Here is a 14,154-nt window from a genome sequence, read left to right on the forward strand (position 1 = left end):
TATGGGGGTCTTAAAAGCTGTACGGTAAGCTCAAAGTGCATCATTTAAGCGTAAACTCCAATCCTTTCTATTGGGATTCACCGTCTTTTCAAGTATCGACTTGATTTCTTTATTGGAGATTTCTGCTTGACCACTAGTCTGCGGATGATAGGACGTAGAAACCCGGTGAGTGACACCATATTTCTTCATTAATGCTTCCATTACTCGATTGCAGAAGTGTGTCCCTCGGTCATTGATAATTGCTCTTGGCGTGCCATACCTGACAAAAATATGAGATTTAATAAAATCAACTACAACCTTAGCATTGTCAGTCCTAGTTGCCTTAGCCTCTATCCACTTTGAGACATAATCAACTGCAAGTAATATACATATTACCAAAAGAGGAAGGAAATGGACCCATAAAATCTATACCCCATATATCGAAAATTTCACAAACCAGTATAGGAGTAAGAGGTATTTGATCTCTATGGCTTAAATTACCTGTCTTTTGACAATTTGCACATGATTTACAAAATAAGTATGCATCACTAAACAAAGTTGGCCAAAATAAACCACACTCTAAAACCTTTCTTGCAGTTCGCTTAGGGCCAAAATGTCCACCACACGCATATGAGTGACAAAAAGATAAAATTGATGGAACCTCTTCTTCAGACACACACCTGCGAATAATTTGGTCAGAACAATATTTCCACAAGTATGGTTCATCCCACACATAATATTTAACATCACTTTTAATTTTTTCCTTTTGAGCTCTAGACAAATCATTAGGTAGCGTTCTAGTAGCAAGATAATTCACTAAATCAGCATACCAGGGAGTTGTCTTTTGAACTACAAAAAGATGCTCATCTGGAAAATTATCCTTCAAGGGAGCAGGTCCTTCACTATTGATCAAACGACTGAGGTGATCAGCAACCATATTTTCAGCACCCCTTTTGTCTTTAATTTCCAGATCAAATTCTTGGAGTAGGAGAATCCACCTTATAAGTCGTGGTTTGGCCTCTTTCTTGTTGAGCAAATATTTCAAAGCTGCATGGTCAGAATAAATAATGACCTTAGTGCCAAGTAAATAAGAACGGAATTTTTCTAAAGCAAAAACAATAGCTAAAAGCTCCTTTTCCGTAGTCGAATAATTGCACTGGGCACCATCCAAGGTCCTCGAGGCATAATAAATGACATAAGAAGCTCTGCCCTCTTTCTGGCCGAGTACTGCACCAACAGCAAAATTGCTGGCATCACACATTATCTCGAAAGGAAGACTCCAGTTTGGTGGTCGAACCACTGGTGCTGAAGTCAATGATCCCTTGAGCGTGTCAAATGCACTCTTGCAATTATCATCAAAATGAAATACCACATCCTTTTGAAGTAATTTGCATAGAGGATGGGATATCTTTGAAAAATCTTTGATGAAACGCCTATAAAAACCTACATGGCCAAGAAAAGAGCGAACTTCCCGCACACTTGCAGGGTAAGGTAAACATTTGATAATTTCTACCTTAGCCTTATCTACCTCAATTCCTTTTGCAGATACCACATGGCCTAAAATTATGCCTTGGTCTACCATAAAATGGCATTTCTCATAATTTAAGACAAGATTAGTCTCAATGCACCTTTTAAGAATTTTTGTGAGGTTAGTTAAACATTCATCAAAAGAATTACCATAGACAGTAAAATCATCCATAAACACTTCTATGATATTCTCCACATAATCAGAAAATATACTAACCATACACCTTTGGAATGTAGCAGGCGCATTACAAAGACCAAAAGGCATTCATCTATAGGCAAATGTACCAAAAGGGCAAGTAAATGTGGTTTTCTCTTGATCTTCAGGCGCCACTGGAATTTGCAGAAAACCTGAAAAACCATCAAGACAGCAATAATGAGATTTTCCTGCCAACCTTTCCAACATCTGATCAATAAAAGGCAATGAAAAATGATCTTTACGAGTTAATGCATTTAATTTTCTAAAATCGGTACAAACTCTCCATCCATTTTGAACTCGAGTGGGCACTAACTCACCTTTAGGATTTTCAATAACAGTAATTCCTGTCTTTTTAGGAACTACTTGAACAGAACTTACCCACTTACTATCCGAAATAGGATAGATTATACCTGTGTCAAGAAGTTTTAAAACTTCTTTCTTCACTACCTCCATCATTGGTGGGTTCAATCTCCTTTGAGCCTCTCTCGAAGGCTTAGCACCATCTTCTAACAAGATGCGATGCATGCAAGTGGCTGGACTTAATCCTTTTATGTCAGCCACTGTCCATCCTATTGCCTCCTTGTGGTCCTTCAACACCCGAATTAGTTTTTCTTCCTCTAAAGCAGTCAATTTACTGGAAATTATTACTGGGAGTGTATCTCCATCTCCCAAGAATGCATACTTTAAATTATCCGGTAACTGCTTTAATTCCACCTTCGGGGCTTGCACAATAGATGGCAAAAGCTGTGAATGAGACAAAGGTAATTCCAAGTAAGACACATTGGAAAATTCTGGACAAAGAGAATTCAATTCAAAAATAACTTCCTGCAATTCAAAAGGAAAAACAAACTTCCCTTTTATTTTTTGCAAATTTTCCTGACAGAGACCAGTAGAAATAGCAACCTTCAACGCATCGTCATTATTAAATTCAAAATTTTGCTGCGCCAAAGAATCAATTATATCTATAACAAAAACTGAATGAGATTCACCAGGATATTTCATGGCATCATAAATACTAAATTTAATAACATCACCATCAAATTCCATAGTCAATGTGCCAGTGAAAACATCAATTTTTGTTCTAGCAGTTTTCAAAAATGGTCTCCCTAACAGTATTGGAGATGAATTAGAATTATCATCCTCCATATCAAGCACATAAAAATCTGCAGGAAAAATCAAATTATCAATTTGCACTAAAATATCCTCCAAAACTCCATCAGGATAGGCATTTGATCGATCAGCCAGTTGAATTATTACGCCCGTCTCTTTTAAAGGCCCAACGTTCATCAAATTATAAATAGAACGAGGCATAACATTTATCGAAGCACCCAAATCCAACATAGCTTTTTCAATTTTAATATTGCCTATTTTGCAAGGGACAGTAAACATACCCGGGATCCTTGCATTTAGGAGGCAATTTTTTCTGCAGAACTGCCGAGACATTTTCTCCCATATGCACTTTCTCGTTTCCTTTCAACTTTTTCTTACCAGTGCATAACTCCTTCAAAAATTTAGCATATCTAGGAATTTGTTTAATTGCATCTAAAAGAGGGATATTTACCTCAACTTTTCGAAAAGTGTCCAAAATCTCCTGTTCTTGTTCTTGCTTTTTGGACTTTGCCAGTCGACTAGGAAATGGAGGCGGAGGTGTAACCACTTGTGTTGATTTTTCTCCAAAATCTGGTTGTTCCAAGGCCCTAGGTTGAGACACATTCCCCTCTTTTTCGAGCTCTTCCTCGATTGCTTGTTCAGAAATTTTCTTGCTCGGCTCAGGCAACTCTTTGCCACTTCTTAATGTGATGGCACTAGCATTTTGCTTGGGGTTGACAATTGTCTGCGAAGGTAGCTTTCCAGATAATTGGGACTCCAATCTATTGACTGTGGAAGCTAACTGGCTCATTTGATTCTCCAAATTATGAATGCTAGTTTTCGTCTCCTGTTGAAATTGTTGAGTGTTAGTAGCCAAAGATTTCACAATATCCTCAAGTGACATACCTGATTTATGAGCAGATTGTTGCTGTGAAAGTTGAGGTCTAGGTTGATATTGTGGCTGTTGTGGAAATCCTGGTGGCCTTGCTGCATAACTAAAATTAGGATGATCCCTCCATCCTGGATTATAGGTGTTTGCATAGGGATCATACCGCCTCTGAGGTGGTCCTGGAAATCCAACTGCATTAGCCTGCTCAGTCGAATCATCTTGGAGTGTGGGGCACATATCTGTTGGATGACTCGAACCATAGCAGATTCCACATGTTTTCAATTGCTGCATTTGTCCTATAGCTAACTTTTCAACCAAAGAAGTTAGACAATCTAATCTTTGCTCTATTGAAGAATTACTTACCTCATTGACTCTACGAGTTGTGTTATCCTGCCTGTCTCCAAATTGTTGAGCATTTGCAGCCATACTCGATATCAAACTTCTTGCCTCCGTGGGTGTTTTATTCACTAAGGAGCCCCCACTGGCAGCATCAATAATTCTTCTGTCAGTTTGGGACAGACCCTCATAAAAATACTGGATGAGGAGTTGGTCAGGAATTTGATGATGAGGACAACTAGCACATAGTTGCTTGAATCTTTCCCAATATTCATGTAGAGTCTCTCCATTGAATTGTCGAATTCCACAGATGTCTTTCCTAATGCTTGCAGCTCGGGATGCAGGAAAGAATTTTTCTAGAAAATGCTTCTTCATGTCTGTCCATGTGGATATTGACCCAGAGGGCAGATAATAGAGCCAATCCTTAGCTTTATCGGCTAAGAAAAATGGAAAGGCTCTTAATTTAATTTGCTCCTCTGTGACTCCCTGAGGTTTCATTGTCGAGCAAACCACATGGAATTCTTTGAGATGCTTGTGGGGATCTTCACCTGGTAAGCCATGAAAAGAAGGAAGTAAATGGATTAGTCCAGATTTTAACTCAAGTGCAACCTCTAATGTAGGATAAGTAATGCATAGAGGCTGTTGATTTAAATCTGGTGCAGCCAATTCTCTCAATGTCCGTTCATTAGCCATGGTGCTATTTATTTCTTCCGTCTCACTAAATGAATCCACAAAATCTACTACTGAATTATGTCCAGTAGATGAGGAGGATGCCTCTGCTCGTTCTCTTGTTGCTTTTCTCAATGCATGAGCAGTCTTCTCTATCTCAGGATTATATTGCAGTTCACCTGTACGAGAAGATCTAGGCATAAACCAGTAACAATAAAAATAAAAATAAAAAATAAACAAAGAAAATAAAATTCAAAGAAAATAAATTTATTTTGACACCAAGTCCCCGGCAGCGGCGCCAAAATTTGGTGGGTGTCAAACCAGCAAAAATAAAATTCCTACTCTTAAGTCACGAATTAAGTCCACTATGGTACTGGAGCAGGGACTTAGGCTGTGCAATGGGTTACCAGCTTCACCCTGGTGCCAGAGTTTGCTTGATCCGATATACCAAAGTATATTAATTACGTGAAAGACAAAATTCGAATATAGCAGTGAGCAGGGTCGAATCCACAGGGACTTGGGAATTTATTTTGAATGAATGTAACATTAAATAAAAATGGGGGGAATTGATATGGAACTGTCTAATTTAATTGCTCAAATTAAAAATAAGACAATCGCAGATAAAATAAATAACAATAAATATAAAGTAAATTAACGGAAGGAAAATCTCTAGTCAAAGGTATAATCTCCACTAATGGTTCGAATCACTGATCACAGATGCAGAGATAAAATCTTTCATTTACAAATAAACTGGTTATGGTTGTCAACAAGCTCTGACAACCTGCCTAACCTTCCTGATTCGATAACCACAACAAGCTCTGTAGTTATTGCCCTAGCCAATTAAGCAGTCCTAAACACGCTCTTAGGATTTAACCTATTGACAGCATTAATCATTAGACTGGCCACCAATTATAACCAACAAACACACATGCTCGGTTTATTTAGGCTATATCATATATTTCCACAACAACAACTCAAAAGTTTCTACTACAATTGAATCATGTCACTTGCCACATGCACTAAAATTACCCAACAATTACGGATTGAGCACTCTTAGATGGCTGTTAATTACTCACACAATTAAACAGTGATCAAGTATTTAATTGCAAGAAATAATCATATGCATAAGTGAACAGGAAATATATAAATACTTGCAAATTAAAGAACGTAGGCAAATAAATTCGATCTCACAGTTTTGTCGAACCAAAGCTTCGATTTAACCTCTGACTAGATAAACTTAGCCACGCCTCATGATTAAATCACCACACGAAGTAATGGATTGCAAAGGCATTGCGTTTTTACTAGAAAGCAAGGAATAAAAGATGTTTTTCCCGTTGGGGAATATTGTCGAACACCTGGCGTGTGTCAGAGGCCAGTCAAGAGAAAGGAAACTAGAACTAAACTAAAAAGCTAAACTAGAGGTCTCCTTTTGCTTCTGTCCGTCCTCTCCTTAAAAAGCCAAAAGTAAGATGACTAAAAGCTATCTCCGGTGGTCCCCACACATGTGGACAAAGTCTCCAAAATTACTTCTTCTTCCAAGTCTCTCTACGTTGCTTTCTTTGAAGAGCCCAAATGACCAAATATCTTTCACTAGCTTTGTGGTCCCCCACCAATTCAAGGGCCCAAGGTTTGAAGCCCTTAGAAGTCTCCATATTCTCCATAAAGTCCCTCCTTTTTGGTAGTTTTCTGCTTCATTCCCTATCAAATGGGATGCGTGCTTTCTAGTATCAACTAAGAATCTTGTATCAAGATTTTCTTAATGGAATTTCCTCAATTAGGCTTCGATTTCTCCTTTTCTGCCTCAATTAACTTGAAGTTCCTAGAAATCACACAAAAATTCAATTATAAGTAGAATCTAGCAAATTATCACAACATTTGGTCAAAATAAAGGGGAAAATATTAACAAATAAACTGCCTAATTTGCGCATTAACATGCACCATGAAAACAGAAGGGAAAATCACCGAAATATTCCTTCATACTATCAAAAAATAAAAGAGTCTGGTTTTGATTCTTCAAATTTAAATGGTGAGAAGTGGTTTCTCATGGCTTCACTTATACAAGATGTACCATTTTGGTCCCAAAACTCATTCAAGGGCAATTTTCTAACTAAAACTCGAACTATGTTATCAATTTATGAACTAAAGCAATAAAATTATCAGCCAAATTACTGCTTTCGATCCACAACTCCAACCAAAAATTCGAAACAACAATGTCATTGTTTTCGCTCAAGACAATAGTTTTATGAAGTTATTGAGTAAGAGAAAAGGCGAACAAAAAAGGAGAAAGAAAACCTGTTGACATCCGGATGACTTTATTTAAATTCAAAGTTACAGTTGGCTCATCTAAACAGAAGAACATTTTGTGTAATCCCAAATATTGCGGTTTAGTCAGCCAACAATATTGTAGGCTCATCTAAGAGAAGCGTACGTCTTTGTTCCTTTCTGAGTCTTCCCAGATATCATTTTGTACAATATCAAATAAAGACACACACCAAAATTATCGTTTCGAAAAAAATAATAATAAAGACACCAAAAACTGTAACTTCAATTAGGTGCCAGCCAAACTGAATGTTCACTAATGATTTAGCCCTTTCAAGGGCTTCATCATTGGCAACTGCCAATATCGTGTCCATATTCCGAGTTTATCTAACAGCCTTTGGGAATATACTCTGGTGTGTGCAAAGCGTGATTCCCATGATCATCATCCAAACTCCTTGTAACAAGATGCTAAGAGACCTTACGAATTATTCAAGAAACTCTTTGGGTAACCTATGCCTAAAACTTAAAGGGTAGTGAAAAATGAGACAAGTATGACAATTTGGTGAAACCAATGGTATTGGCCTTCCACACCCATGTGATCAGTAGAGTGGAAATGGAAGAGGAGAAATGGAAAGGAAATGACTCCTAGCATTAGAGTTAGGCCACATTGAGCTGGGAGCTGGATTTTGTGAACAATGAAGGAGAAAAGTGCATAGATAAAGAGAGACAAGTCTATGTTTGTGTGCTCAAAGTCGCAAAGATGGTGCGATGGGATGGTGCCATCAGAATCCAATGGTTGGTGCCTGGCAGGACCAACGAATAGTTCCATAAATATATAGGCAACGCAGCTTCCCGTCAGGAAGAAAAGTTCCAAGTACCTAATTTTTGAAGTTGGAAACCATGGCAAAGATATGTAGGATTTTGGATGGAGAAAGAGAGGCCTGATATGGTTAACTAAATGCCAGAGGCCAAACAGAAAGAAGCCTAATCAAGGGATCACATGTCCCACCAAACTGCCCATTGCCAGTGCCTTGTGTTTTGCTTGCTTGATTTGTATGTTTTGTTTTAGGAAATAAGGGTGCAAGGAGGTTACAGGGAAACCAGATTTCGATGTATTCAAAGTAAGTTTACCATACTACATTATGAGCCTATATATAGGCTTACATACAAATTAAAATAAGAAAATTAGGTAATACGAGAAACCTCTTGCTAATCAAGACAATCAAGTCAAATTTAATATGGATTAAAAATTTTAGAGAAACAAATCAGATCAAATATTTATAATCTATAGGTAGGCTATTTTATTTTATGCTCTAACAGCACAAGATATATAAGAAGTGACCTTGATCACTCCTTCCACTAAAGGTTATTTCTTTTTCGCACTAATCTTTGTGCCTGCACACAAATGGAAAAGAAAATAGAAAATAGAAAAGAAGCACAATACAAGCAGATATTAATTTTAAGCTCAAAAAATTCTCTCTCCCAGGTGGCAACGTGGCTGAACAGAATTTAATAATTTGTAGATCACAATTAGGCATTTCGATATGTCTTACCACATTGAGAGCTTATGCACTGTTAGAGATTCAGGCACTCGACAAGTTAAATGAAGATTTTTTTATCAGTTGATTCTTTGACTTAATGGCTCAATATATGTTAACGTGATCAATTAGGTGGGAAGAATGGACAACGAGATGCTTCATATTTTACCCCACTGACCATCGATTTGGCTTCGCCACTGCTACTGGCTAATGGTTAGAAAGCTAGATATGTTGAATACATTCTTTGCTAATTGTAGTATCTATCAGTCTCAGTATTTAATTACGAAAGGGAATAATTCAGTTTGAGGAACAACCAAATTCAGCAATCAAACGAAATTTTTTGTTGGGCGCTTTCATGATTTATTGAGCTTACCGACTTTCTCTTTCAAGTAACATTCGTTTTGGTTGGTATCAATGCAAAATCAAGTAATCATCATACGCAACCAACTGAATAACACCCTTAAGCGGGATTACCTTTGAGATGTCCTTCAAAATTTTCAAAGTTTCAGGAATAGGAAAATAGAAATGTTGTTTTAGAGTTTTGGCACAGCTTGTGTGACTGAAGAACGTTAAAATATGGTTTGCTCCTTTAACAAAATTGAATATGGAGTTGCACAATTATTAAGAGTACTACGTATTCTTTGGGATGGTTTAAGGGTGAATTCAAACTTGCACTGTTAGGCACCGTTTGGATTGAGGGAATTGGAGGGAAAGCAAAGGAGAAGAATTGGAGGGATTTAATTTTTTTTGTTTGGATTGACTTTTGAGGAGAGAAAGGAAAGGATAAGAGGGAAAGACTCTAGTTATTTTATTGAGTTAGTTTCCACCCAAAAATGGGCAAAAACGGAGGAGATGAAACTAAATCAATTAAAATAATTAAAACTTTTTAAACGATAGTTTATTTTTTATCTTTTCCAGTGAATTAACACTTGCATGTCCACTTTGTGTTATCTGTTTCGGTTGCAACAGTTTTACTATTAGCTACATATTGTTATATTCATGGAAATTTTTTTATTGATTTTTTTTTAAAGTGAGAGGTCTTGAAGACAATCCCTCACATCTTACCACTCAACCCAATCATCCCCTGTTATACTCTTGAAAATTGACCTTAGGGTATCTAGTTAATCTCTCTATCAATTAAACTGAATTTTGGGACAAAATATTTAGGGTGAAAACAATGAGATAAGAAGAGCCGATTTTTTTTATGGGAATATTCTAAACTTTACAAGAGTGAAGGGGAAAAGAGGAGAAATTGTGAGTTGGATCAAGAATTTTATAGAGCATCTGACTAATGTCCCTACTAGTTAAATTCGATCTTAAGGATTCTGCGTGTGTGTGTGTCTATTGATAGGGATATAATTATGCATTTTATTTGTGGTTATTTGGTCTTAATTTTGGCAGTTTAGTATGCAAAGTATTGGATTTCTGCTCATAATTAGTATTTGTGTTAATTACAGGCAATTAGTGTTGAAAGTGACAAAAGGGAGGCAAAATCCAGAAGACTCTTGCTTCTAAGGCGTGCCCACGCCAGACAACACAGAGCTGCATGAAAAAGCCGGATCGCGGGCCCAAGCCCTGGAACAACCATTCTGATTGGAAGATACCTTTTTACCATACGTGGGATCAGGAAGTTTTTCCAAAGAGGACTTTTGGCAACAATCCAATGAGGGAATTAAGGAAAGAATTCGTTTGAGAAACAACTTCTTATTTTGGCTAGCAAAAGGACGGCGGGCAGCACTACAAATTGGGGGGGATTGCAATAGACTAGGGGGAATCTTTTCATTCTTGTGTTTTTTTTCCTTTTACTTCTCCACGCAAGCTTTAGACAGGCCGCCGCACCCTTTTACTTCTTCAAAGACAAAATTACTTGGAAGCTTGGAATCGAATAAATATTATGTGGCAAGGCTAGTTCTTTTATCTAGTTGAGGAATAAATCAAGGATCGGGGCACCATAACTGTGAGATCGTTTTAATTGTTTATTTTTAATTTGTATGTTCATGGGTATTTGATTATTCTCTATTTTTCCCTGAGTTATTATTGTTTAGATTTATTGGATAATTAGGCCTGTTATTCGATTTTCTAAATAATTGGTAGCCAATTAGGATGTTGGCGCGTCGCTTTTAAGCATCTTGATTAGTGGCAAACGAGACAATTTCACCGCCTCGCAAGCGGTCTAATTTGAATCGTGGGAATAATTAATCTAGCCTAAATAAACCCGCATGTGTGTTTGTCATCTAGAATTGGGTCTTTCTAATTCATAATGCTGTGGCTACATTAAATCCTGTGAGCGTTTCTGGGGTTGTTTAGTCACAAGAGGGTAGTTTATGAGCGTCTCTTGACTACCATAAAATTAAGGAAAGATTGGTGGTTGGGCGCGTCGCTTGACCACTATAACCAGTTTATTCGTGAGTATATGAATTGTCCCTTGTATCTGTGATCAGTTGTGTGCTTCGCTGCCAAGATTAATTCCTTGGCTAGGTTGTTTTAATTAATAGTTATTTGTGTAATTTGGTTCCTGCTATCTTTCTCAACTTTAAATTTCAGTTTTTTATTCCTTTTAATTAGTGGGTACTACTGCTAAAACCCCTCCCATTTTCCTGTGTGATTTGCCTACCTGTTCCCTGAGGAGACGACCCTACTCACCATTATACTCATTCAGTTTTGGTAGTAGGTCTAATATAAATTTTATTTTTGGTGGTTTGACACCCACCAAATTTTGGCGCCGTTGCCGGGGAACTGGTGTTTTAAGTGACTTATTGCACAGGCTTTAGTTTTTATTTTTATTTTTATTTTTATTTTTTTATTTTATGCCTCGATCTTCTCGTACAGGAGAATTACAATTTGATCCAGAGATCGAGAAGACTGCAAGAAGGTTGACCAAGGAGGCAAAGTTGCGTAAGCAACAAGATTCAACGTCACCTTCAGAATCTAAGCAAGAGTTTGTTTCCAGTGATTCATCAAGTGAATCTGAAAAAGAAGAAGTGCATATTCCCCGAGTAGCAATGGCAGCCCCAAGAACTTTGAGGGAGTTGGCAACTCCTAACGTGAACCAGCAGCCATTATGCATTACATTTCCTAACACGGAAGAGGCATTTGAGCTTAAATCTGGTCTTATTCACTTACTTCCTACTTTTCGTGGTATTGCAGGTGAAGACCCACATAAACACTTGAAAGAATTTCATGTGGTGTGCTCCACAATGAAACCTCAAGGAGTCACTGAGAACCACATCAAGTTGAGAGCCTTCCCTTTCTCTTTGGCAGATAAGGCTAAAGATTGGTTATTTTACCTGCCATCTGGATCCATCACTACGTGGGAAGAATTGAAGAGAAGATTCCTCGAGAAATTTTTCCTTGCCTCTAGAGCCGCCAATATAAGGAAAGAAATATGTGGAGTTAGGCAGGCAAATGGAGAAGTTCTATATGAGTACTGGGAGCGCTTTAAACAACTGCGTGCCAGCTGCCCGCATCATCAAATCCCTGATCAGCTCTTAATACAATATTTCTACGAGGGATTATCACCTATGGATAGGAGCATGTTAGATGCAGCCAGTGGCGGTGCTCTGGTTAACAAGACCACAGACGAAGCCACGTTATTGATTTCCACCATGGCTGAAAATTCCCAACAATTTGGAGTGAGAGCTGATGGAGCAATAAGAAGGGTCAATGAAGTGAATCACTCTGACTTAGAGGGTAAACTATCTGAGCTTACCTCTCTGGTACGTCAAATGGCAAGGGGGCAAATACAATCTATGAAGACTTGTGGTATCTGCGCTGCTCCCGGACACATGACTGACATGTGCCCAACTCTCCAGGAGGATTCACCTGAACAAGCCAACATAGTGGGAGATTTTTCTGGACCACCTCCACGAAGGAATGATCCTTTTGCACCCACTTACAATCCAGGGTGGCGAAATCATCCTAACTTTAGCTATGCTTCAAAACCCCCTGGCTTTCAACAACATTTCCAGCCGCGGCCACCAGTGCAACAACCATCCACTTCCAATTCAAACATGTCTCTTGAAGATATGGTGAAGTCACTGGCCCAAAGCACGAGTCAATTACAGCAAGAGACTCAAAGATCTCAGCAGGAGTCTCACAGATTTCAACAAGAGACTCGTGCTAGCATTAGGAATTTAGAAGCACAGATGTCTCAATTGGCAACTTCCATGAGCAACCTGAAAAATAATAATAGAGGAAAGTTACCATTTCAAGTAATTCCTAATCCCAAGGAGAATGCCAGTGCAATGCAATTACGGAGTGGCAAGGAGGTACAGTCTCCTAGGCGTGCCCACGCCAAAGAAGAAGAAGTGCCCAGGAAGGGGGAAGAGGAAGATGAGAAACAATCCTCTGAAGTCTCAAAGAAAGTTGACATTCCTCCTCCTTTTCCTGGCAGGTTTACAAGAGCCAAAAAGGAAGAATCTGAGTAAGAGATTTTGGACACCTTCAGGAAAGTGGAGATCAATATTCCTTTATTGGATGCTATTAGGCAATTGCCTAAATATGCTAAATTTTTGAAGGGCTTATGCACTAACCGCAATAAGTTGAGTCTGGATGACAAGGTGAAGGTGGGGGAGAATGTCTCAGCGATGTTTCAAAGGAAGTTGTCACAGAAATGCAAGGATCCAGGTATGTTTACTATACCATGCATAATTGGCAATCAAAGAATTGAAAAAAGCATGCTTGACTTAGGTGCTTCAATATATGTCATGCCTCTCTCAATTTTTAAAGTTTTGAATTTAGGACCCCTCAAAGAAACTAGAGTAATCATTCAACTAGCTGATAGGTCGAATGTCTACCCTGAGGGCCTAGTTGAAGATGTTCTAGTAAAGGTCAATGAATTCATTTTTCCTGTGGATTTTTACATTGTTGATATGAATGATGCATACTCTATTGATTCAGCAGTGATTCTTTTGGGTAGACCCTTCATGAGTACAGCAAGGACTAAAATAGATGTACATGAAGGGACTTTATCTGTGGAATTTGATGGAGAGAAGGTCACTTTCAATATTTTTGATGCAATGAAGCATCCTGTGGATACTGAATCTGTAAATTTTGTTGGCATGACTAATACCATTGTGCAAGAGAATTTTGAATAGAATTTCATGAGGGACAAGTTGGACTTTGTCTTACAACAAGGCAAGACCAATTTGGAAGTGGACGACATGGAGGAGGAGGAAGTCAAAGAAGCTATCATGTCCTTACATTCACTACATCCGCTTCCAGGCAGGTTTGAAAATTCTTTTCTACCATTACCCACTTCTAATGAAAGGATTCTACCTTCTGTTCAACAGGCACCTAATGTGGAATTGAAGGAACTGCCCGAGCATTTGAAATATGCTTACTTGGGAGATAACAAGACTTTGCCTGTAATCATTGCCGATGATTTAATTGCGTTGCAAGAGGAAAGGCTCTTACGGGTCCTACGGGAATTTAAACCAGCAATTGGATGGACGTTAGCAGACATCAAAGGCATCAATCCATCCATTTGCATGCATCACATCCTTTTGGAGTCGGACGTAAAACCCGTGAGAGAGCATCAACGCAAGCTCAATCCCGCAATGAAGGAGGTGGTGATGAAAGAGATTCTCAAACTCTTAGAATTAGGAATTATTTTTCCTATTTCTGATAGCCAGTGGGTAAGTCCAGTTCATGTTGTTCCCAAGAAAACTGGA

At 38.3% G+C, this 14,154-nt stretch overlaps 2 protein-coding genes across 2 annotated transcripts; one reads left to right on the plus strand and one right to left on the minus strand.

Moving 5' to 3' along the window:
• Window positions 1-30: 30 nt before the first annotated feature.
• LOC140038304 (uncharacterized) lies at window positions 31-3,043 on the minus strand. Its single transcript, XM_072083542.1, has 6 exons — window positions 2,590-3,043; window positions 2,020-2,493; window positions 1,899-1,909; window positions 1,724-1,854; window positions 660-1,607; window positions 31-259 (listed from the first exon to the last, which is right to left on the minus strand). Exons 1-6 carry the CDS (start codon window positions 3,041-3,043, stop codon window positions 31-33), a joined length of 2,247 nt encoding a protein of 748 aa, XP_071939643.1.
• An 8,246-nt stretch (window positions 3,044-11,289) lies between these two features.
• Window positions 11,290-13,578, plus strand: LOC140038305 (uncharacterized). The gene is made up of 3 exons (XM_072083545.1): window positions 11,290-12,875; window positions 12,969-13,108; window positions 13,223-13,578. Exons 1-3 carry the CDS (start codon window positions 11,290-11,292, stop codon window positions 13,576-13,578), a joined length of 2,082 nt encoding a protein of 693 aa, XP_071939646.1.
• The last annotated feature ends 576 nt before the right edge of the window (window positions 13,579-14,154 follow it).

The sequence above is a fragment of the Coffea arabica genome, chromosome 1c (assembly GCF_036785885.1).
Source record: "Coffea arabica cultivar ET-39 chromosome 1c, Coffea Arabica ET-39 HiFi, whole genome shotgun sequence".
Taxonomy (NCBI): domain Eukaryota; kingdom Viridiplantae; phylum Streptophyta; class Magnoliopsida; order Gentianales; family Rubiaceae; genus Coffea; species Coffea arabica.

Bases quoted from the DNA above. Each gene is read 5' to 3' on its own strand.
- LOC140038304 (XM_072083542.1), bottom strand. From the start codon at position 3,043: ATGTTGGATTTGGGTGCTTCGATAAATGTTATGCCTCGTTCTATTTAT. The intron at 1,608-1,723 runs GTTAGTATATTT...AATTCTTAAAAG, and splicing joins CTACATTCCAAAGGTGTATG to GTGCATTGAGACTAATCTTG. The intron at 260-659 runs GTGTGTGTCTGA...TATTTTTGTCAG, and splicing joins TCTGACCAAATTATTCGCAG to GTATGGCACGCCAAGAGCAA.
- LOC140038305 (XM_072083545.1), top strand. From the start codon at position 11,290: ATGCCTCGATCTTCTCGTACAGGAGAATTACAATTTGATCCAGAGATC. The intron at 12,876-12,968 runs GTTTACAAGAGC...GGATGCTATTAG, and splicing joins CCTCCTCCTTTTCCTGGCAG to GCAATTGCCTAAATATGCTA. The intron at 13,109-13,222 runs GTATGTTTACTA...TTTTGAATTTAG, and splicing joins ACAGAAATGCAAGGATCCAG to GACCCCTCAAAGAAACTAGA.